The sequence below is a fragment of the Mauremys mutica genome, chromosome 4 (assembly GCF_020497125.1).
Source record: "Mauremys mutica isolate MM-2020 ecotype Southern chromosome 4, ASM2049712v1, whole genome shotgun sequence".
In the NCBI taxonomy this organism is placed as follows: Eukaryota; Metazoa; Chordata; order Testudines; family Geoemydidae; genus Mauremys; species Mauremys mutica.
In genome coordinates, this window is record NC_059075.1 from 20966927 (window position 1) to 20992804 (window position 25878).

The window sequence follows — 25878 nt, forward strand, 5'->3', positions numbered from 1 at the left end:
CAAATGTAATTAATGACTTGGAATACGGCTGAACACTAGGGCTAACAGATCATCTCTTATACAAAATGCCATGAGAACTTTAATGATAGGAAATCAGGTCTTAAAATCAAAACTCATCCTAGACATGGCACCTCAAACAGCACAGTGTTGTAGCTATTCAAAACCTGGGGGGGTGGGGGGAGGAGACTGTTCCATCCAGCCATTTGAAAACTTCCTATTTCAGCATAATTGAAAAGGAAGGATGATCTAGTGGTTAAGGTACTAGCCTAGGACTCGGGTAGACCTTGGTTCAGTTCTCTGTTTTACTGCAGACCCCCTGTGTGATCTTGGGCAAGTCAGGGGGGATTATGTCTACACTGCAAGTAAACACCCAGGGCTGGCCTGTGCCAGCTGCTTGGTTTTGTAAGGCTGTTTAATTACAGTGTGGACGTTCAGGTTCACGCTAAAGTCTGAGCTCTGGACCCCATGAAGAGGGACGGTCCCAGAGCATGGGGTCCGCCGAAGCCCGAATGTCTACACTTCAATTAAACAACCCTGCAGCCGGAGCCCCATGAGGCTGAGTCAGCTGACCCAGGCCAGCCACGGGTGTTTAACTGCAGTGTAGACGTACCATCAATCTCTCTGTGCCTGGTTCTTCATCTGTACAGTTATAGCTCTGCTTGACCTCAGAGAGATGTGTGGTAATAAATACATTAGAAACAGTGAAATGCACTGTACTGAGGCAAAAGGGTCATCTAAATAGAGAGTTGTTTTGGAAAAATTAAATAAAGCCAAACAAATCTTGCAAAACTATGTTTCCAATTCACCACTGATATAATTTCATTGACTTCTGCAGGTTTACTCCAAGGATGAATCTGGCCTGCTAGGACTATGGTATGTGCTTCATAAACAACTGTAGGGCACAATTTGGCCCCCTCTGCACTACAGGACTGAATTGTGTTTTAATAGCAATTTGGCTACCATGTTGTTTATAGTTCCTAAATACACAGGAATTTATATTGTGTTGCAAGATTTTTGGCCCCAGTTCTGCACAGACTTACGAAAGTAGAACCTCAGAGTTACAAACACTTAGGGAATGGAGGTTGTTCATACCTCTGAAATGTTCGTAACTCTAAACAACACATTATGTTTGTTCTTTCAAAAGTTTACAACTGAACATTGACTTAATAAAGCTTTGAAACTTTACTATGAAGAAGAAAAATGCGGTTTTTCCTTTATTTTTTTTTAGTAGTTTACACAGCACTGTACTGTATTTGCCTTTTTTTTTTGGTCTCTGCTCCTGCTTGATTGTGTACTTCCAGTTCCAAATGAGGTGTGTTGTTGACTGGTCAGTTTGTAACTCTGTTGAGCGTAACTCTGAGATTCTACTATATATGCTTAACTCTACACAGGGGAATAGTCCTGTTGATGTCAATGGGACTACTTGTGTAGAAAGTCAAGTACGCAGACAAGTTGTAGGATAAGTATAAAATTAAAGTTAGTTTAAGTTTGGTTAAGGAAAAGTGTTGTAACTAAAGGCCCTGTCTAGCCAGTAGAAGGAAGGCCTTGAAAATAATGAGTTATAAGGCCAGAAGTCAGGAGGATATGTGGTTCAAAGAATAACTAATGAGACAAAGGGAATTTCTAAAAAGAAGACTGATATGGGTGACCGCAGATGGCTTTAAATAAAACAAAAAGAGCCTGTCATAAAATGAGCCAACACTGCCCTTCCCCACCCCACATACCAGTGTTATCTCCCATGTGAACCCAGGTCCAATGACAAAGCTGTTGTGCTGGTCAGCAAGAAGAAAGGGAAGTGATAAAGAGGAAAGGAAGTTGCAAATCTTAGAATCATAGAAGATTAGGGTTGCAAGAGACCTCGGGGGGTCATCTAGTCCAACCCCCTCCTCAAAGCAGGACCAACACCAACTAAATCATACTAGCCAGGGCTTTGTCAAACCAGGCCTTAAAAACTTCTAAGGCTGGAGATTCCACCACCTCCCTAGGTAACCCATTCTAGTGCTTCAGCACCCTCCTAGTGAAATAGTGTTTCTTAATGTCCAACCTAGACCTCCCCCTCTGCAACTTGAGACCATTGCTCCTTGTTCTGTCATCTGCCACCACTGAGAACAGCCAAGCTTCATCCTCTTTGGAACCCCCCTTCAGGTAGTTGAAGGCTGTTATCAAATCCCCCCTCACTCTTCTCTTCTGCAGACTAAACAAGCCCAGTTCCCTCAGCCTCTCCTCATAAATCATGTGCCCCAGCCACCTGATCATTTTCATTGCCCTCCGCTGGACTCTCTCCAATTTGTCCACATCCTTTCTGAAGTGGGGGCCCCAAAACTGGTCGCAATACTCCAGATGTGGCCTCACCAATGCTGAATATAGGGGAATAATCACTTCCCTCGATCTGTTGGCAATGCTCCTACTAATGCAGCCCAATATGTCGTTAGCCTTCTTGGCAACAAGGGTACATTGCTGATGCATATCCAGCTTCTCATCCACTGTAATCCCCAGGTCCTTTTCTGCAGAACTGCTGCTTAGCCAGTTGGTCCCCAGCCTGTAGTGGTGCATGGGATTCTTTCATCCTAAGTGCAGGACTCTGCGCTTGTCCTTGTTGAACCTCATCAGATTTCTTTTTGCCCAAACCTCCAATTTGTCTAGGTCACTCTGTACCTTATCCCTACCCTCCAGCCTATCTACCTCTCCCTCCAGCTTAGTGTCATCTGCAAACTTGCTGAGGGTGCAATCCATCCCATCATCCTTTCTTTTGTGAGGATCCTGAACTCAACCATCTCATGGTCACTGCTGCCCAGGTTTCCACACACTTCTACTTCCCCTACCAATTCTTCCCTGTTTCTGAGCAGCAGGTCATCTTGTATGGATGAAGATTGGAAATAAGGGTGAATTGTCTCAAGTTGTTTTTTAGCTGAAATCAGTAATTGGCAATGATATCGCTTGTCTGTTAAAGGGTATAAAAAGTAAACTTTTAAAGGGGTTCATTGCTAATACCTGCCTGACCACATTGGACTCAGCCAATATGGGTCTAAGCACCCCTGGGTTTGGTCTATTTGCAAGTATCTTGTTCAAATGCTTATAATATTTTGTTACTGTTTAGGTGTAGTAAATTTTTTATTAGTTAGGCTATTTAGGCATGTCTAGAGTAATTGTATAAATACCATTTGGCCTTTGGATTTAATAAAGGAATTTATGGTTAAATTAGTGTGTGGTGGTTCCCCATATTAATACATTCAAATAGTGTTAATAATTCCAACACAAGGGTGAGGTCATGTTAGCTCAGCTCATGAATTGTTGTGCTGGGTTGTGTAGGATGTTCAGGTTTCCACTTCCTGGCCAGAATTCTCCTGACTATTGTTAGTATAATCAGAATTAATCAGTGCTAAAAGTGTCAGTATTTCCTGCTAATGAGATAAAAAGCAAATAAAACACTGCACATTGGCTGAGCACTTCCACTCTGGAGGGTTTCCAAAACAAACAAAGCCCGTGTCCTCTAATCTTTCCTCTGCACATACGCATATACCTGAAGGAACAAGTTGCTACTTTGAATGCCTGCAGCTGAAATACCCTATGATAAAATCTGGCAGTGTAATACTGCAATGCCACAAGTTACATTCTCCCACTCTTGTTATTTAGCATTTATATTGCAGAAACACCTACAAACCAGGTGGTGCTAGGTGATCTACAAACATAATAAGTGATAAACTCTTTGGGGCAGGGCTTAACAGACACATCATAACCAGGGCCGGCTCCAGACCCCAGTGTGCCAAGTGCTCGCTTGGGGCGGCGTCCCGTGGGAGGGCGGCAGGCGGCTCCGGTGGACCTCCCACAGACGTGCCTGCGGAGGGTTCGCTGGTCCCACGACTTCGGTGGAGCATCTGCAGGCATGCCTGCGGGAGGTCCACCGGAGCAGCGGGACCAGCAGACCCTCCGCAGGCACGTCTGTGGGAGGTCCACCGGAGCCGCGGGACCAGCGACCGCCAGAGCGCCCCCCGCGGCATGCCGCCCTGCTTGGGGCGGCGCAAATCCTAGAGCCGCCCCTGGTCATAAGAGACAAACAGGTGGGCAAGTGAGACAGGATAACACACCCAATAGAATGTGCAGCACAGTTTTAGCCAATCAGCAGCAGTGATGAGAACTTGCCACATGACTAGCAGGACCGTTACCTGGTCCTGATTTTCTGCATGTATTGTAGCAGAGGTGATTGTAACATCTGACAGAAAGAACCAATTTCCTGTCAAATTTTGTTTATTCCCTTAGGAACAACAGGTCAGAGTCAGCCCTGATGTGAGTGCAGCTCCGCACCCGCTTGTATAATGCTTGAATTTGGACCCTCTTAAGTTTTTTGACAATAGTGAACTTTAACCTGTTTTGGTTATTAGCTCATTCCATTACAGCTTTCCACAGTGGAGGAGCCATCAATTATAGCTAAGGCCCTACTTGAATCATGATCTTTAAATAATTGAGGCTGAGTTGCAGACAAGACAAGGAAAAAAATCACAGAAAAATAATAGACCTTTATTCATAGCAGTCATTTGGAAAAGTCTGAGTATTTGTTTAAGAAAAATTTGCTGGAATGATATAAATACTCAAGTATTATGTTATGCCTGATAATTGTTTTGATAACCAGACATTTTGCTGCAACTATATTACATTTAAAAAAAAAAAGTGGCCAGTACAATGTAAATTCAGAAGACTAAAGTCTTAAACAACTGCTGAAGAATCGAGTCCAGTCACTTTAGCGTTTTACATTTCACAGGCATAGATTGTTAGCGCCGTGCACCCCACCTTCACGCCCCATCTTTGCTTTGTGAAGACTTGTCCATATCAAGATACGAATTAAAATCAAAATTGTGGTGGAAGCCTAATACTGCAGGATTGGCAATTTCTGCAATATCACAAATGAAGTAAGGCCTTAATTATCGATTAAATAAAATACCCACAGCCTAAACAACTAAAGAACTGCTGGTTTGAAGGAGAAACAGAACTTGTGCAGCTGCATATTTCTCCTGAACAATCCCACCTAGGGATTCCCATCATCCTGTTCTCATTATTTGACAGTGACTAATTATCTATAATAAACTGTTTCTCAGGGGGGGAAGATACAGACACACCCACTCTCTGGGTTTGTTAAATATAGGCACACTCTCCTCTACAGCCAATAGGCCAAATCAATTTTTTTTAAAGTTCATCTGCTGCATCCTAAATAACCTTTCCCACCCCTATCAATAGGCAAGAAAGACCAATCTGCTTTCCAAACCAGGCAGCATCTCCATAACAGCACATCTCATCGGAGACCCACATTCAGTGTTCCTCTCGACCTGATCTTTTATAAGTTCACTGTGGGAATTAGCAGCTGGACCATGCCTTCTGACTGGAACGATGCCTTTAGCTCTGCCTCAGACATCACCTTCTGTAAGTGGAATTTCAAGCTCCTGTGGCACGGTGGACTTGCCCCTACCTACTTTCTAGCCCCACAAATTGCTCAAAGACCTTCTTCTGGTAAAACATCTTGTACCATTTATTTAGTGGGTCCTTTCCCACCTACAGACTATACCACCTCCTCCCAACAGTAACATGAAGCCATCAGTTCCTTAGACTAGATGAAGGGAGATCTCTAGCTGACTCCCTTCCTGTGCCTTTTGCACCATCTGGACTAATGAGTTAATTTGCCTTTCAGCCTCCTCTAGCCCATCCTAATTTATCAACTGGGAGCAGTTCCCATAGTCAGGTGTGCTCTGGGGCAACTCATTGGAGTTGCACTATCTGAGTGTGGGCTCAGGTGAAGGTGCTGAGTATTCTATCCCTTCCCCCCTGCAGGGTCTGTTACCCAGAATGCTTGGGAGGAGTTACTCTCATCTCTGTCCTGCCTTAGTTAGAACACCAGGACTCTTGGCTGAGGTAAGAAAAGATGACTTCATAAGCCTAGACTGTTAGGCCTCATGATCCAACACATAGTTAACATAGTATTAGTGTAGCACATTAATAGTGTGTTTAGTATAATCCATAGGTACTTCATCCCCCTGGATTCTAGCCCTACATCAGTAGAGTGCTGTGTATGTGAAAGCTGTTTTGCTTTGCAGTTACAGTTTGGATTAATTTCTTGACTCCTCTTGTTTTCTACTTTTCTCTCCATTGATTGACATTTATCTCTGCATTGGGGAGAGAATAACTGGGGCCTACTGACTTCTACTGTGGACTCACCTGACTTCAACCTGATGGGAAGCAGTTGGTGATAGGGCTAATATGGGTTGAGCAGCTCCTGTCCCTGTCTCTCAGAAAATGTCTTTTTCTGGAAAGAGAATAGCCAATGCGGGTAAGAGAAAAAGAGCTATGACTGATTAGCCCTGAAAGGGCCTTTTTTTTTTTTCTGGACACATGTAGCTGGATGTTGGTCTGGGCTCAAGGTAAAGTCTTGTTCTTCATGGCACTGGGGTCTATATAGTGTGTTTGAGATGAACCTGTAAATCTGCAGTTGGGGTTCCCAAAACTTGTGCCGTGACAGCTTAATGGCAGAAGATGCCCAGCCTCTGCTCTCTGCTGTTGCTGCAGAGTTAAACTGACTCTATCATTTTGAACTGCAGCTTGTTTGGACTGTGCCGGTGTCTGCTACTATTTAAAGATTTGACCGCAGCCTGGCCTCCGTTTAGAAGACAGATGTGGTGCCCAGTCGGTATTTTGTGTACAGGATGAGTTGTCAGATGCCTGAACGGAGTGTGGAAGAATATCAGCTAGAAACCTTGCATCTTTCTACCTCCAAACTGTCGGCAGATGCTGATCTGACCCAGATTGGGATTTTGTGGCTCAGCTTCCCTCCTCTAGTGGATAAATACCCCAATAACTTTTTCTGGGAGCTAGGGATGGGTTTGGCATCTATGCTCACATATGAATTTTGCAGCTCAGGCCCATGTTTAATAGTGATGCAGGCCTCATGCATCCACATCCAGGTTTCTGAGCATGCCAGATTAGACTCTTGAAAATGTGGGCCTTTGGGACCATGCAAATAAGCATTATGAAATTTAAATTGGTGAGTGAGTGTGCTGTGGCTTGTAAAGCACTACCCAGAGATTATTTATGGTCTATGACTAAGGCTATATTTTAGTCACAGGTATTTTTAGTAAAAGTCATGGACTGGTCAGGAAACAAAAATTCATGGACCGTGACCTGTCCATGACTTTTACTACCGGTATATACCCCTAACTAAAACCTGGGGGGGTGGTCTGCGGGCAAGGGGCTGGGGGGGTGGTCTGGGGGTGCTGTGGGTGCTGGAGGAGGTGGCCTGGGATCCCCACTGGTGTTGCGGGGGGGAAGCTGGGCAGCAGCACGCCACCTGGGACCCCCGCTGGTGCTGGGGCAGGGGAGGGTTGGTGCGGATGGCAGGCTCTGTACCTGGCTACACGTATCCCTGCAGCTCCTAGGCGGTGGAAGGGCCAGGGGGCTCTGTGCATTGCTTCTGCCACAAGCACTATCTACACAGCTCCCATTGGCCAGGAACCACAGCCAATGTGACCTGCAGGGGCGGGACCTGCAGACAGCATGCAGAGTACCCCTGTCCCCTCTGCCATCTAGGAGCTGCAGGGCCATGCTAGTGGGAGCTGGGAAGCCCCCCACCTGAGGTAAGCGCTGCCCCACACCCCAACCCTTCGCCCCTAGCCCTGAGCCCCCTCCCACACACCTAAACTGCTGCTGCTGGCCCAGGGGCTGCCTGAGCCAGGCGGCCCCTGTGCCAGCACCAGCTGCTGCAGAAGTCCCGGAGGTCACAGAAAATCACAGACTCTGTGACCTCTGTGACAGACTCTCAGCTTTATCTGTGACTAAGCCTTGGACTTAAAATATGTTTCACATACTACATGCTAGGTAATAACATGAGAGGATTCCATATTTCTAAAACTAATCTGAAAACTGTGTATAAAGATGTTGGAACTGCAGCTAACATTCTAGCCATGTAAACACAGAAGACTGCCTTCCTGGTGTCTCCTTCAAACTCCTCTCTCCTGCAACCTGTGATCCTCCCTCCAAACTCCAGGCAGGTTGCTACATCCATCTTTCCTTTTAGCAATTTTTGCTATGTTCTTTGTGACAAGTTTTACTGACTTGGGACCAGAGATGGTTAGTGTATGGCCTTTACCACCAGCCCATTGCAGCCTGCTAAGCTTTATAGGCTTCAAACCACTATCCCACTTGTTTGTGTTATTACTGTTATTGCAGGATATTGGATATGTACCTCCATTTCTTTTACCTCTCCTACATCAGGCTACCTGCTAGCTGAGGCTCTCTAGGTCTGTATTTTCTATTAGAATGCTGGACAGGACCCACAGTGACTGTTCTCCCTCCTCTCTCAAACTGGGGATATTCTGGTGCTGTATGCAACTAAATCCATGGTTTGCACTGCCTAGCTATGAGAGATACTGCTATGCGTCAGCTACTATAACTCCCAGAGATAATCTCTTGCTTTGTGGGTTTCTTATCAGCAGTGTGTATTTGCCCACTGGCCTCAGAATGGTTTTATTGTACGTCACGAGCACTTGGTCATGTTTCTGCAGTATAATATTGCTGTTTATCAGCGTTGCTGGGATTACTCTGCAGCTGGCTCAGCAATCCATCTGGGATTGAATTACTTGTTGTTCTAATAGCATAGCTGTAAATATGGCAATTAAATGACTGGCAGCCTTCTTCTGTAGTGCGTGTACATTAGCAGATCCCAAAGAGTCTCCAAGTCACACTGCAGATATTCTCCTCTTCATTAGAAGTCTCTACATCCCCAATCACTGCACATTCTGCTGCTTTTTCCCCTTCTTCCTGGGGTAGCTTCAGCATTGGAACAGACAGTGGTTCTGTTTTCCACTCCCTTTACCCCATTGTCCATAAACTGGGCATTTTTCTTTTTTGTGTTGCTTTCCACAGTATATACACTGGACTATGATGTTCACATTTTCAGTCACTCCATCTTTGTCCTGCTTCCTGAGTTCCTGTGTACCTGTTCTGCACTAGTAGCTATCGCTGTTTTGATCCTTTCCCCGGGCAGTTCATCTGCCCTTACTATTTGGAAGCATTTTTCTGGGGTTAGATCTGATCCACTCGTGGAAGCTGGAATCAAGTGTCCCACAAATTATCCTGTCTCCTAATCAGGGAATCTTTTATGTCTCCAAAGTTACACATGGACAACAGAGTTCTCAGCCTTGCAGTGTAATTATTATCTGTTCTCTCTGTTTGTTGGTTTCAGGTTTTAAAAAAAACAAACCAGTATCTCTCCACAGTTTCATTTTGTCTGGTGTCACAGTACTCCTCAAACACTTCTACCAGCTGTTCCAGCATTATGGGCATTATTCCTGGCAATGGTTCTCACGTCTTGTCCTGTTTTCCTATAGAGAGAGTTTAAAAAAGCTTTACCTCATTTTTTCATCTCTATCCCTAAGGATTAGATTTTTATCGTAAATGTTGAGGAAAAATATTTCCATTGATAATAAAAGAAATGTACAGATAGGCAGAGTAAGAAAAATCTTGTTTGAGAACTTATTCGAGTTAGATTTGGAGATATTTACTGTGTATATTTTTACGTGTGATGTTTACCCTTCCTCCCCCCATAATTTCTCACAATTGAACATTTTAAAACAATACAAATTGGAAAAAAATGCTTAAAAATAAACATTGATATTTTCTATCAAAATTATTTTAAAAAAATTAAAATTTAATTTTCCCAAGTCTTTTTATCCCCCATGGTCAGCTCTGCATACAGAGTCAATTATTGCTTCCCCTGCTTCCATGCTTGTCCAAAGTATTTTGTCTGCAAATTCAGCAATCCCTGTGTTTGGAGTCCCTCCATGCTGCCTGTTTGCTCTGTTTCTAGGTGTTGCTTTGTTTGCTTGTTAATCACAGTAGGGACACCACTCATCCGATTTTTGAACTGGGCAGCCCTCTTTTTGGGCAGTTTGTTCCCCATCTGGTACTGAAACAAAACTGGACATAGTTTTGTCCAGTATTGGATGGGAGATGCCATTTTGAATCATGTGCTGCTCCATTCCTGCCAGCTTGAACTCTCATGCATCATGTGTGTAAGGTCATGCCGGCAGGGATGAAGCAGTGTGCTCTTCAAAATGGTTTCCCTGTGTGATATGATGGTGTGTGTGAGGTCATGCAGGCAGGGGAAGGCCCACACCATTCCCAGAAATACCAGAATGTCCTAAATCACAGTCTTCCTTGGTGTGGGCCTCACTAGAGTGCCTGGTGCTGCCATGTTTTTTTGTACCATGTGTTGGGTAGTAACATGAAGACTCCATGTTTCTAAAACTTAACACTGTTTGTTAAGAGAACTATTTACAGAGGTGCTGTAACTGCAGCTAGCATTCCAGCCACTTGCACACAGACTGGCTTCTTGGTGCCTCCTTCAAACTCTTCCCTCCTGCAACCTGTGCTCCGCCCTCAAGGTTTCCTGCAGGTTGCTGAAAGAGGACCTTTTAATTGTCTGCCTGTCTGGGTTTGGGAATGTCTAAACTTGGTCCTGTTGTGCTTTGCAACTGTGCAAGCTGAATCTGCTGGTTGGTGTTGAGGTAATAATATCATTGAGGTGATACGCACAGTATGAGAACCTGCATAGAATATAATAGGTCTGTAGTGGCTGGTTCACGTGCAGTGCTGGGTGTAGTCTGGGTGGAGATACTTCACAACGAGGCATAACGTCTTGGCCCTGGGGGGGCGGGGGCAAAGTCTCTTTTCAGAACCCCCATTTCTGTGTCCTGATTCTCTCTGTGGGGAGTTGTGCACTTCATTGGCCATTCCAAAAAATCAAACACACACACAAAATCTACAATGTTTGGTTAGGCTTAAAGGTGTCAGGATCCCAACACAGGCAGTCAAGACCAAGGGTTGGAGCAGGAGCAACCCTGAGGCATGGAGTAAAGTGTAATCAGGTTCCAGGCCAGGGTCGATATTAAGGGTCAGTGTCTGAGTCAGAAGGCAAATTCCAAATCAAGCTGAGGTCGAAGCCAGGAATTAAGGAGCAAGGAATGGTCATGACAGCTACAGGAAATTCACACTGTTGCCTGGACGCTTTCTGGAATGCCCTTAGGTTTATATAGGGTGGGGAGTCAATCAGCAGCCATGAGGTTGCTCCCTGTCAGACCCCTTGTGGCGGAACTTCCCATGGTCTGTGTCTGCAGAGGGTCGTGGGCCATGTGCGTGAGCTGGTTACAGCTCTTGCTAGGTGGCAGTATGGAGCTGCCACCTGCCTGTAGCATTTTGGGCCTGATTTCTAGACCTGTGGGGCCTTACCAAAGGGAAGCCTTGCCTTTTCAAACAAAAAGAGGCACAGTCCGTTTCTGATTGACAATGGCATAGCCACTTGACTCCCATCGTACTGGTCCTTCAGCATGTAACATGTGTGAACAGACTGTGTGCCTCCATCACCTATACTTATATTCTAGCAGTATTCCAGAAGGTACCCAAGGGGTGCACTGCTGCCTAGCATACTCAGAGTTTGCAGCTAGTATTGCGCTGCATGTGCTATGCTATCTACTAGATGTATTCTTTACTTCCCAGGCTCCACCACCATGCTAGTATACTGGCAAATTCCCTTTGAAAAACAGACGCTTCATACAATTTGCTTCAGTCTGATTTAGAAAGGAGGATTTAATAAGAGTGAAGCTTTGCTCCTTCACTGGTTAATATACAGCATATAAATACATGCTTTCCCATTTGTGCACTGACAACAGAGAGTGCACATTGATAAGAATTTGTATCATCTCAAGCTCTGCTGGGCGTTTACTCCATTATCAGCTAGGTGCACATTGTAGTCATAGAAACGATAAATAATTTTTTGGCAGGAATAGAATTTGAAATGGTTTAGCCTACATTAGCAACGGGGAAGCACTCTAGACCATTCATCTGTCCCAGGTATCCAGACAAGCTCTTCAAGGGGATGAGTGTCAGAAAAGATCTATCCAATTCTGTTCTTTAATACATAAATGGATCGTCATTGTTGAATCATGTAGCCAGCAAATGTCTCCGGCCTTTCTGCAGGCCGTAGCAGGCATAGCCAGCATAAGAGGGTCATGGTGGAACTGAGAACCGGGGCCAACATCTTTAATTACAGTACTTTCCCAGGCTGGCTTTCTAGTTGGAACCATGAGCTTCAGCTTCTAGAACAAGAACCAGTTTGCTGTGGGTTTCTCCTTAACCAATTTCCTGTGGGTTTCATGCTGTACGTGCTCATCTGGAGAAGCGTTTCCTGCATAAAAGCAATTTGAGCTCCTTGGGAGTGTTTTTAATAAGGAGATCAAATCAAACAAAATGGGAATGTATGGTTTATACATTCCACAATATCACTTTAGCCCTTGTGATATTTTAATAGATTAGTAGGGGATCCTGAGTTGGTTTTTGAGGCTTTTGAGCATAGCTATAAACACTGCGAGCGCTTTGACGGCTGCACTTCCTTTGATGCATTCTCTGTTTATGTAGCCATATTTCTCTAGGGCAACTCCTCAGTTTTTCATACTGCCTTATGGCTAAGGCTGTCTTTGTGCTTGCTGCTAGTGCCGTACAGGGTTTTGCTAACTTCTAGTTTACTCCTGTTCCCAGTGAAGCCTAGGAAAGTCACTGGGATGGGGGGTCTGCTTCCCCTGTTTACGAACTGCCCAGAGTAGACACTGCCAGGGGATGGTTTAGCCCTCTCAGTGGCTTCTAAGGTTACCCTAATTTGCACCCCTGAGACAATGGTTCCTATTGCCAGGTTGTAGAACCACAGGGATGCAGATCCACCCTGGCCATGTCCCTATCCGCTAATAATCTCTCCCTTCCACTTTCTGGCCCTCCCTGAATGCCCTGTGAACCAAGGGCTCCTTTGGAAGTGGTGCAGAGGTTCCCTATGCTGGGGATATTCCTCAGGGGTGTGTGTGTGTGGGAGGAGGGGGGGGTGCACCATGCCTGTTTACAGCCCTTTTATGCAAGGGGACCCACAGGACAATGATGAACTGGGCTCCATTAGAGCAGTACCAGCAGCCCCCAGCTTGAACCAGACAGGGAAGGAGCTAGAAAAGGGGTAGAGAGAAAATATTGAAAACTTTGGAAATGATTGATTGGGTCAAAAACAGTGACAGCCCTTTAATTAGGTGCAGCCTTTGAAGACAGCTGCTCCCAGCATGCCTCACTCCTAACTGGAAACTATAGCCCACACGTGCTGGAGGATGGACTTGCTCTAATAATGTCTGTGATCTGGATCCAAGACAGACTGTGTCTCCAAGATGGAGCATTTGCATGAAACAGAATAGGTTGAAGCTGCCATCTCTGTGGGCTGCAGATCGGTATTTAAATTAAGGGCAATTTCAACCTATTCTGCTTCATGCAAGTTTGGAGCTTCCTTCAGGCTGCTGACATGTTGCCAACGTGGCCATCAGTTTGGTAAAGTTTGGATGTCCGAATATACAGCAAATAATAACCCTGCTTGCTGGGGATGAAATGTCAAAGCTGGGCTGGAATTCCGATGCCAGAGAGAGGCACAGAAAGGGGCAGCATTAGGGCTAGGCCTCCACTTTCACTTCCTCTTGTTCACCTCCCACATTTCAGTTCCCTCCCTTTTGAGCTTTGTAAACAATCATAAAATTACAGAAGTGGGGATTAGACGAATATGCTCAGAGTGGGCCAGAAGCTTTAAAAAGCACTTGAGACTTAACTGAGGCTGACGAGGATTGCAAGTTATGTACTCTCATTATATGTATTCATTGATCACAGGATGTCTGAGCTGCCAATTAAATACAGCTGTGAAAAAAGTAAATGCGATCCTAGGATGTATCAGGTGAGGTATTTCCAATAGATGTAGAAAAGTAATAATGCCATTCTGCAAGGCACTGGTAAGACCTCATCTGGAATACTGTGTGTAATTGTGATCATCCCATGTACCTGGAACTGGTGCAGAGCCGGGCTACTAGGATGAGCAGAGCAATGGAGGAGACTAAAAGAGCTTGGCTTGGTTAGCCTAGCAAAACGGAGGCTGAGGGGGATCTGCTTGCTCTATATAAATTCATTGGGAGTCAAACATCAGGGAGGGAAGAGCTATTTAAGCTGGTACAGTAACAAATGGGTATAAACTGGCTAGGAGTAAATTTAGACTGGAAATTAGGTTTTTAACCATCGCAGCAGCGACATTGTGGAACAGCCTTCCAATAGGAGTGGGGGGAGGGGCAAACAATCTAACCAATTCTAAGATGGAGCTTGCTACATTTATGAATGGGCTGTGACAGGTTTGCCTGTGATAGCAGGGGACTGGATTCAATGACTCAGAAGGTCCCTTCCCATCCTATGCCTTATGTTCCTATGTATTACAGTAACGCCTAGAAATCTCAGCCAAGGATGAGGACCCTACTGTGCTTAGCATAGTTCAGAAAAATAATGAAGGTATGTGAGTAGGTAGGATCATGACAGAACCGAGTGAGCAGAATCCAGCAGAAATAGGTCCCTATTAAATAGGACATTGAAGCTGCCTTTACAAAATCACTTTTATTCTTGCACTTGGCTGAGCTGTCAGGCTTCAATATTCTCATCTGTGGGGTTTATGGGTTGGGTGGGTGCCTGTGGGATAGGATCTGGCAACTCTGAGAGACTCCAGGACCAATATTTTTTTCTATCAGATGGTTTGAGTTACAATATCTCCTCCCTTTCCCAGTTAATCTCCTTCCCTCACAGGCATTCCAACCTTAATGAGTACTTGGAGAATTCAGCTTTTTTTGCTCAAAGTTCACTCTTTTTACTTGTCGAAGATTGAATAACATGTCCATCTCCAGCAGGAGTTATTCTTGTCTGAATGCTCTGTCCTAGTTAAATATTATTGGAGCTTGTGGCTCATTCCTTCTCCTAAAGCAGATGGCATATTAGGACAGCGTTTACTGCATGCTCTGCTGCATTACGTACATGGGCTGAATGGGGGAATGGTTCAAGAGTGCACTGGGAAGGTCAGAGGGAATGCATGGGGTAAGAACTACAGAACTACCAGTGAATGCTAAGAGGGGATTCAAAAAGCATCCAGGGGGAGACAAAGGCCAGAATTGCTGCTATGGGTAGGCACTAGAAACAATTAAAAGATTCAGAGGGAATCACAAGAAGATAAAGAAAGGGCAAAGAGTGCCAAGGAGAACTAGAGCTATTGAGCAGAGAGACTTGACTGAAAACATCAGCTACTCCCCGTGCTGAAAGGGTGGCAGATAACTGAGAACGAGGGAAAGTGTTGGAGAGCTTGCCATGTGAGACAAAAGAGTGGGTGGTATTGGAGTGCCAGAGCAGCAGCAGGGGCAGGGACCACACTGCTCGGGACCAAGAGCAGAGAAGAGGGGTTTGGAGAGATGGATGATAAGCACGAAGGGTCTGGCTGAAGACAGAGAAGCAGAGCAACACAGGATTGAGAAAAAGAGCAGAGTAGTGACTAGTGAGAGGAGAGGCACTGAAGGAACTGGAGAGCTTCAAAAGTCAAAGTACAGGAGTCTACAGTGCGTAGGGCCTACTGTAATACATAGGAACGTGGAGGGTGGAGGAGGAGCTGACAGGTCATAAGAACAATGAGGAGATCTCCAGGCTGATCAAAAAAATGAAGGACTTTTTATTGTTACAGTCTCCCTGGGCTTTAGAAATTGGTAACACACAAGCAACAATGTTCACATTTCTAGAGCTCATCTGCTTAAACAGTGTAATTACCCAGCCTTCAAATCAACCTCCCAGATGACACGTGATCAGACTGGCATTTGTATTTGTTCTAACATATTTCAACAGGTGCATACTCATCTCCATAGCAATGTGGCTGGCGAGACTCAGAGCTTTTCTTAGTCTTGTGGAATCACTGCTTCACTTGGTGGGGGCAATGTTCTTTGTTCAAAAAGCTGCAGTGCTAAATTATTCACAAAGGCAATGGATTAAGCTGCCGCCTATTTTGACATTTCTCTTACAGCTAACTTCCCAAGATATAGTCAATATTTTAAAAGTGCCATAATAGTGGGTGTGGGCATATCCTCTCTACAAGCCATGTATGTAGTCATCACGCCAAAGCCTCTGTCTAAAGTGTTCCGAGGCACCACTTTGATCAGATGTTATAAGTGAGACTAATGCATGCAGCAATTTACAAACATTCAATACAATCTAAACTCTAAACACATTTTTATAACTCTAATACCTATTTTGACAGTACTAACACACAAGTGAACCAGACTGATTCCAGCTATGTGTTATTCAGTATGCAAGGGAAACGTGGGGAGCTTGGCATGAGCGGGCACCTTGTTTGCCAGTGTCACACTCATTTTTTTAATTTTAGAACATAAGAAAGGCCATAGTAGATGGACCATTGGTCTGACCCAGCCCAGGATCCTGTCTTCTGACAGTGGCTGGTTCTAGATGCTTCAGAGGGAATGAACAGAACAGAGCAATTATTGAGTGATCCATCCCCTGTCGTCCACTCCCAGCTCTTGGCAGTCAGAAGCTAGGGAAACCCAGAGCATGGGGTTGCATCCCTGATCATCTTAGCTAATAGCCATTGATGGACCAACCTTCCATGAACTTATCTAGTTCTTTTTTGAACCGAGTAATACTTTTGGCCTTCACAACATCCCTTGGCAACAAGTTCCACAGATTGACTGCGTGTTGCATGAAGAAGTACTTCCTCTTGTTTGTTTTGATCCTGCTGCCTATTAATTTCATCCGGTGACCTCTGGTTCTTGCGGTATGTTAAAGGGAAAATAGCACTTCCTTAGTCACTTTCTCCCCACCATTCATGATTTATAGACTGTCAGAGCTCCCCCTTAGTCAACTCTTTTTCAAGCTGAAAAGTCCCAGTCTTTTTACTCTCTCCTCATATGGAAGCAGTTCTATACCCTTAATAATTTTTCTTGTCCTTTTCTGTACCTTTTCCAATTCTAATATATCTTTTTTTGAGATGGGGTGAACAGAAAAGCATGCAGTATTCAACGTGTGGGCACACCACAGATTTATATAGCAGCATTATGATATTTTCTGTCTTCTTATCTATCCCTTTCCTAATGGTTCCTGACATTCTGTTAGCTTTTATGACTGCTCCTTTTCAGAGAACTATCCACTGTGACTCCAAGATCTTTGAGTGGTAACAGTTGATTTAGACCCCAACAGTATATATGTCTAGTTGGGATTATGTTTTCCGGTGTGCATTATTTTGCACTTATCCACATTAAATTTCATCTACCATTTTGTTGCCCAGTGACCCAGTTTTGTGAGGTCCCTTTATATGTCTTTGTAGTCAGCTTTGAGTAATTTAGCTAGTCTGCAAACTTTGTCACCTCACTGTTTGTCCCTTTCCCAGGTCATTTATAAACATGTTGAACAGCGCTGGTCCCAGTGCAGATCAGTGTGGGACTCCCCCCACTATTTAACCTCTCCCCATTCTGAAAAATGACCATTTATTTCTATCCTTTGTTTCCTAGCTTTTAACCAGTTACTGATCCATGAGAAGACCTTCCCTTTTATCTCATGACTGCTTACTTTGCTTAGGAGCCTTTGGTGAAGGACCTTGTGGAAGGCTTCCTGAAAAGTCCAAATACATGATATCAGCTGGGTCACTCCTGGCCACTGCTTGTTGACACCTTCAAAGAATTATAGTAGATTGGTAAGGCATGATTTCCCTTTACAAAAGCCGTGTTGACGCTTCTCCAACATATCATGTTTATCTAGGTATCTGGTGATTCTGTTGTTCACTAAGTTTCAACCAATTTGCCTGGTAGTAAACTTAGGGTTATATCTGAACAGATCATATAGACTTAAATCTAGCAAGAGAGAATCCTACCAAATCATAAGGAAGCTTGGCAAAGCAGTCCAGTCTGGTGATGGAAGAATTCAAATGTTCTGGCTTCTCACCCTTATTTCTATGCTCCAGAGCCCATTAGTCCCTTGACTGGATCTGACAAAGCATTCTTTATTTTTTATGCCTTCTCATCAGAAACATGCTTTAACAACCCATTCCTCAGCTGCCCAGAAATCTCAAACACACAATCTTTAATTTAATCATAAACTTCTTAAATTTGGCAGCAGCTCCAGAGACTTTGCTGACTTTCCTTGGCACTGGAGAGACCTTCTAAGAGTCAGGAACCAGTTGGGGCCAGAGTCTATGATCTTTATTTAAGCAGAACTCCCATTGCTTTTAATGTGAGCATTGTTTGATAGAGGTGTGTTGAATTGAGGAGTTGTATTTTTTTAAAATGTTTCTGCATGTCCCATGTTCAGTAGGATCTAATGAGGAATGTATTAGACTCTGGATGAAGGTTGGTATTTAGATCTCACTACTTAGCAGCTCCAGAGAACAGGCAGTGCTGCCCTCCTCATATATGATTTATGCTTTTTAACAAGAAATCATTAACAGTATCATTTACAATGTAAAATAATAAAACTGGCATTTAATCTGCTCCAAGTTTCTTTTTCCTTGGGTATTTCCAAGTGCCTGCCCCTACTTCCACAAAGGTTGAGTTCTCCCCAGCCCACTCCTTCTTAAGCATGGTTTTTCATTTCTTCCCTCTAGCAGAATCTGTGGCATGGGAATACAATGCCATGAGTCAAGGACCAGACTTCCCCCACCCGCGTCAGTTTTTCAGAAGAGAAATGCTATTTTATCTGATCTTAATGATCAACTGATATGTCCAAGTGTGAGAAGATGCCAATATAAATAGACGGCCTATGGTAACTAAACAAGCCACGTTACTGACGACAGAAGTTGATTTTATTTATCTTATAGGAGCACGGGTTTATTTGTGTTAATATCTAATCAAGCCATTCGTGCATCCTCGTAAGTGTGCCTTGAAAATGTGTATGAAGTATGCTACATATAAATAATGCCATTATAAGTGTCAGGTCAGACAATAAGATTAAAAGACTTTTTTGTTCCTGGGCTCACTGAAGCTGAAAATGAAGATTTAATAAAGGGGTCTCATAGAAGGCAATTGCTCATGCCATATGAAATGTGTGTGAGATCATTTGTTCCTTCCCCTCAGATATTTAGATTTGCTATTTTCCTTCAAGCATTTATTTAAGTGGAATATTTACTTTTAAGGCCAACATAACAATTTACACGATGTTTCTCTAGTTACTAAGAGAGCTCTAAATCAAAACTTGGACAGCATCAAGCACTGCAAAAAATTGTTTACATCAAGTAAAACATTATTTGGCTAAGTAGGGTATAAACTTTCATATGATGGCTAATAGATGCTATGAGCATTCATGCTTGAATGTTAAAAAGTCAGTACTGCATCCAGTTTTTGATTTGTAAGTATGTAAAGAGATGTAGCTACACTGAGTTGCAATCAACTCTCACCTCAGACCTGATAAACTCATTACGCCAAATACAATTTACAGGATATTTTATGCATAAAGAGTAATATGCAGGGTATCTACAGAAAGCTCATAACTTGTCAAGATTTGTAATCGTGAACATATGTACAGGTAATATTTAAGGAATAATGTATTTTATATTGAAAGTATGCTTTATGCACTTGGAGTAAAAACAGTCACCAGGGATAATGTGTCTCCATGATGGTCAATTCCAACAGGATTGGAATTATCACCCTGGGTTGGTTGGTGATGCGGTGCAAGGCTCAACGTTTCGCCTTGCACAGTACTAGGACTTTCAATGGGAGACCATCAGAGGCAAATGCAAACAACCAAAACCACCTGAAGCTAAAAAAGGAACTTTACAGTAAGACAAGGGTCACCCTGTCTGTGAATAGAAACAAAAGGCTGTTTTCAGTATAACGCAGGGGTGGGCGAAGCACTCTTCACTGAGAAACCCCCTTGTGGAGGGGTGGTGTTTCATGAATATGTGGATCCTGCTTCTTGGGAAACCAGCCAACTTTGCAACAGCCTGAACTTTGGGGGAGGAGGGAAACACCCTACTTTGAGGTAAGAAAGGGAACTATTGATAAGTGTAGATCCAGATTCACATTCTGTAACTTTCATCTTGTATTGTAACCATTTGTTTCCATGGCTTCCTCTCAATTCTAGTTCAATCTTTATGCTGTCTGAAATAAACCTACTTTGGTTTTATTATAAGTGCTGTGTGGTTTACAGGAGTGGTGGTTTAAGAGAAAACTGTAAACTGGGGTAAACTGCACCTTTGGGTGTGGAGGAGCTGGTATTTCTGTGAGTAGCCAGTGTCAGGGGCTGGAGTTCACAGGGGAATGATTCAAAGGGACTCAGGGATGGGGGGGCATCTATTGTTACCCTGCAAGGTAAAGACAGGGATGGCATAGCCCAGAGGAGAGAGCTTGAGTAGCTGACACCCAGTCAGGCCCAGCCAAGACTCCCTCACACTGGAGGCAGGGGGTGACAGTCCTGGCTGCCCCCAAAACTCACAGCATTTGAAATTTTTTATGGTGTTGCTTCTTCAGCCATGTCAACAACATTCAGCACTGGTTGGTCGTGCTCTCTGGGACCTGATGCTTGTTGTTAAAATGGGTATAATTCCCATTGGTTTCAATTGGAATTGTCTGTAGCTGAGAGCCTGACTGACTCATGGTGTTTAGTCCTTTAGGATCAATCAGGCATGTGACTGCCATCTCTAGGGAGGGGGATGTTGTAAATTGTGGCAGTGAAATGGTGGCTGATCCCTCTGGCCAACTTCTCATCTTTGTGGCAGTAACTAGGGAGTTAGAGACTGCTTCCATGGAAGTTTAGCAACCTCAGCATGGAGGTTGGGCCTAGGAGCACAAATGACAATATGTGGTGAACTGTACTTTCAGCCACACAAATATACAAACTGGAAACAAGGGTCTGCATGAATAACAAGAATTAAGTGGTGTGATGTTTCACTCCATATTCTTTTTGAAAATATGCTTATGATATGACAACTGTAATGTACTTTATGCAAGATGGGTTTGCAAGGTATCATTGGAAAGGTTATAATTTACTGAATGTAATTGTCCAATTTGTATGTCTGTATCATTTCTGTATCTGAAGATAGGAATATTGATTATGTATCTGTAGTTCAACTATGCTACTTTGGGTGACACCCACTGCTAACACTTCAGATACAACAAGGGAAAAGGCAGACAGGGCTCATGGGCCATTAGCAGAGACAATGGTCTGTGAAAGAGCTTAGTCTTCCTGTAGACACTGGAGACTGCCTACAAGCAATGGCTGCCACAGCCATGCAGAGACCGGGGTCCGAGTCACTTGGTCCTGGAAACCCCTCCTCCCCTTTTGGAATGCCAGTGGTTTTCCACCAGAAGACAAAGGGATCCCACCTTACACAAGAGCTATATAAGGCAGAGGAGTGACATCATCATGGTTCTCCTCTGCCTCCCCACCCAAAGAGACACTGAAAAAGACCTGGAAGCAAAAACTGAACTGAGGGGAGAAGGGTTGAACCCAAGCTAGAAGGGAGCCTAGCTTGTGGGTAATAATACCTGAGGTCTCAAAAGGGAGACTTTCAAGACTTTCTGTAATCTGCCTGCAACAATATCTAGGGTGAAAAATATTATTTGTAACCAGTTTTCTTTAGTGAAACTAGTTTAGTTTGTACGTTTGGTTTCATTTGCTTAGTAATCTGCTTTGTTCTGTTTGCTACCCCTTTTACCACTTAAAATCTGCCTTTTATAGTTAATAAAATTGGTTTTGTTTACTATTAAACCCATTTTCTGTAATGTCTAAGCGGGGCGGGGATGCGGGGTGAGAAGTTGTGCATACCTTCCTCCACATTGAGGGAGGAGGCGGATTTCATAATATATCTTTGGGTTTGCACTCCCAGGGAGGTGGACACCTGAGTGCTGGGGCAAGTTCCTTAAGATGAGCCTTCCCAGAACTGTTTATCTGTTTCATTCTGCAGTTGGGTGTGGCCCTGCTTGTGTTTGCTGGAGGAGGTTTAACAGCCTAGGTCAGCAAGATAGGTAAAAAGGGTGCCCAAGCTGGTATAAGAGGCAGGCTCAGTGGTATCTCGGCACATCCGGTGGCATCCTAAGGGAGTCCGGTCCAACCTGTCACAAGTGTATCCTTAAAAAAATATACTGATCTGTCTTTATTATTCAATGTTTATAGTTCAGTTACACCTAGGCTGGGCACCACGGTGCTAGATGCTACACAAACACACAGGAAATGACAATCCCTGCTCCCAAGACCACAGGAAGCCAGGCTACAGTATCAAGTGAATAAGGTAGAGTATGCACTAACAATACAGACACACAGCATGTGGCCCTGCAGTACTAGCTTCTCTTTATTTGTATTCCAGTAGTACCCTCAGTGTACGAGGCACTGGACCCTAACATAGGGTTGCCAGGCGTCCGGAATATCCGCTCAAAAAGGAATGCTGGCAACTCCAGTCAGCACAGCTGACAGGGCTGCTAAGAGTCTGGTTGGCCATCCTGAGTGGAGCAGGCAGGCTCTGTGCCCAGCTCCGCATGGCTCCCAGGAAGTGGCCAGCATGTCCCTCCGGCTCCTAGGCAGAGGGGTGGTGAGGGGGGCTCTGTGCGCTGCCCCTGCCCTGCCCTGACTGCCAGCTCCACAGCTCCCCTTGGCCAGGAACACCATGGCCAATGGGAGCTGTGAAGCCAGTGCTTGGGGTGGTGCCTGGGGGCGGGGGCAGCGCACAGAGCCTCCCTTGCTGCTGCCCATCTGTCTAGGAGCTGGAGCAACATGCCACCGCTTCTCGGAAGCCACGTGTACTTTCTCCATCCCTGGGAAATGCTTGGGCCGCTGAGGTCAGTGCTGCCCAGAACCCGCACCCCACACTCCCTCCCATGCCCCGAGCCCCCTCCTGCACTCCAAATCCCTCTTCCCTGGCCCCACCCCACAGCCTGCACCCCCAGCCAGAGCCCACACCCCTGACCCAGCCTGGTGAAAATGAGTGAGTGAAGGTGGGGGAGAGTGAGCAACAGAGGAAGCAGGGATTGAGTAAGTGGGGGGCAGGGTCTCTGAGAAGGGGCAGGATTTTCTGCAATTAGAAAACTGGCAATCCTACCCTAACATTCGTCAGGGTGCAAGTACTAAGGGAATAATCTCTGAAGGAATACCATAGGGTTACCCATGCATATGGTATATACAGTCCATACACACAACCAGAGGTGAGGTCACCTACATTTCCAGCATAATTTTAATACTGTTTAAATATAAATATTGCATACAACGATAATTAGAGAAAATAAAATTGGATTCTAAAATACACCGATGACCTACAAGTACCTGTGGAAATATAACCTCAGGGTTAGAAAGCAGAAGCTTACATGCAGTATATACAAGATGTGGTCACATTTAAAATGGTTTTATAGTGACGTTAATGCCCATAGGCTTTGTCTGCAACTACCATTTCACAGTTTCCATAGTCATTATTCATCCTCCTGTTAGGATGACGAGACAGCAAGTGTGAAAAACCGGGACGGGGTGGGGGTAATAGGAGCCTATATAAGAGACCCCAAAATCAGGACTGTCCCTATAAAATCAGGACATCTGGTCACCCTACTCCTTGCAGATGAGCTTTCTACAGTTTGATACAGAGGGTAAAGGTCTTGGATTCAACAAATTGGATATTTTGATAATCTTTTAGCCAGAGAATTAATCAGGTCTTGAAAACAAAAACTTGCTTTCAAAACATACCAAAGATTAGTATTTCCAGCCCTATTCTAGACCCACAACAGCAGGATAGAGGGCAACTGACAGGGAGGGAGGGAGAGAGACTTTATACAAAAAGAGAACACAAAATGTGTGTTGCAGTTAGGCTCCCAAACACTTAAAGCACGTGTTCAAATCCCATTGAAAGCAATAGAACTGAAACACATGCTTTGCTGAATGTTATGGATGTAAGCAAGGTAAGTACTTTGCTGAATTGGGGCCTTAGGCTACAACAGCTAGTGCAATGTATAATTAGCTATAGAAACCCTTAATCTATAGCACTGGGAACTACTGAACATAAACAGGAGGAAGTCAGAAATGTGAGTACTTAAAATCCCAATCCTACCTGGAACTCTGATGGGAGCTCTGTGTGCAGAGCACTTGCAGGACTGGATCCTAATTTGCCACGCAGGCATAGAAATTCACACCTCATGGAGGTGAATGGGGTATAGGAGTGGTAAATTCCCACCTCTGGCTGACTGCTGTGGTGTGGCTAGGGAGTGCTTTCCGCAAGGCTTGCGTAGCTGGGCAGCAGCCCATCAGTTTACACTGTGCTGGCTGTAGCCTCACAAAAGGAAGGTGCCAAAACTTAGATTTTTAAAAAATTAAAATTTGGATTTTACAAAATGCCGAAAGCTCCCGAAGTTCCAAGATCGGCAGCTTTCTATGCTGTGACTTTTCTCTTGTCCATGATGAGGCACTTTCACTTTTTGAAATGCATGCAGTCACAACCTTCAATGAGACCCTTTAAACCTTTCCTTATCCAAACTGTTCCTGCAAGCCAGCCTGAGGGCCGGCTTTGTTCCTTCCTGACCCCTTCGCCACATCTTATTGATCTAATAGAAAATGCAGCTTCTTAGCCTCTGATTAAAAAGAAAACCTAGCAGATGTCTACTGAGCATGCTCTGAAAATTTTTTTCCCCAATCACTTTACATTTAATTTCCCCCGCTCCCCCCCCCCAAAAAAGTTAGCAAAGAGCCTCTTCCTCCATAGAGGACAAGCCATGCTTTATAGAGCTTAGCTAAATAGTTAGTTAGCTAGGTAATACTTGCAACGCCCCGGGAAGTAACTGGAGTATTATTGTACCTAGGGGGGAAACTGAGGCATAGTGGGATTGTCTGAGACCTCAGAGGGAGTCGGTGTCTGATTTGAGAGCTCTGTTTGCTGTTCAGAGAACTAGAACACAACCCCTCCATCAGATTTCATCCCTTCGTAGCTAAGCACAGAGCAAATCTCTTCCCCCAGGGGAGTCAATCTTACAATGACAAAAAAAAGGACTTCAGTAGAGAAATGCTGCTGCACCGGTTAGCTACACAGCCCATGCGTGAGGCTTGCTGAACCTGGCCCCATGCTGTGACTTTTACTAGATTAGCAAATAGTTGCATACAGTATGAGTGCTGGGTCCAGGGATCAAGCCTAGGAAACCTTTATAGCTGAGAACAGAGATTCACAGGAAGTGGTGAACTTTGTGCTGACATCCAGGATGCTCAGGATGCTTCTCACTTCACTGTTCGGCAAGTTTCCCTTGATGTACAAGATGGCAGCAACGTGCTTTTTGCTAGCGAACAGAAAAGATCCAATGTTAGTGCCACTCTGTGTATGTATCTAAGGTTCTTATATGGCCCCATCATCTGACCACCTAAGGGTCTTTAATGTCCTTATCCTCACAACACCCGTGTGTGGTAGGGGAAGTGCTTTTTGTTCTGTGTTTATACAGCACCTAGCGGAATGCGGTTCTGCTCCAGGAGTGAGACTTCTAAGCACTACGGTAATACAAATAATTCAATCTCAATTCCGTTGATTGCAACTGAGACATGGAGAGGCTAAGTGATTTGTCCAAGGTTACACAGGAAGTCTGTGGCACAGCAGGGAATATAATCCTAAATCCCAGGCTAGTATCCTGACCACTGCACCATCCCCTGCCTTCAGTTGACATGAAAGAGGAGAAACCTGGCTCAGAATCAACAAGGAGTCTGGTGGTACCTTAAAGACTAACAGATTTATTTGGGCATAAGATTTTGTGGGTAAAAAACCCACTTCAGATATGCCCGAATAAATCCATTAGTCTTTAAGGTGCCACCGGACTCCTTGTTGTTTTTGTGGATACAGACTAACATGGCTACCCCCGATACCTGGCTCAGAATGTTGTAGATTCTATATGGTGTCTTGCTTAAGACAACTTATTTTAGCTGATGGGTCACCAGCCAAACGGTCACAAAAAATTACATGTTGGGGGGTGGAGTGGAGGACACCTAATCTAAACTATAAAATCCGTGGTGGCACAGCTGAATTATGGA

At 44.4% G+C, this 25878-nt stretch overlaps 1 protein-coding gene across 1 annotated transcript in view; it reads right to left on the reverse strand.

Moving 5' to 3' along the window:
* Window positions 1-22814: 22814 nt before the first annotated feature.
* Window positions 22815-25878, reverse strand: part of TNFAIP2 (TNF alpha induced protein 2) — a 29824-nt gene continuing 26760 nt past the window's right edge. The window contains exon 12 of the mRNA XM_045016961.1: window positions 22815-25139. Within this exon, the coding sequence (XP_044872896.1) occupies window positions 24998-25139 (142 nt within the window). The 3' untranslated portion in view covers window positions 22815-24997. The remainder of the gene's footprint in view (window positions 25140-25878) is intronic.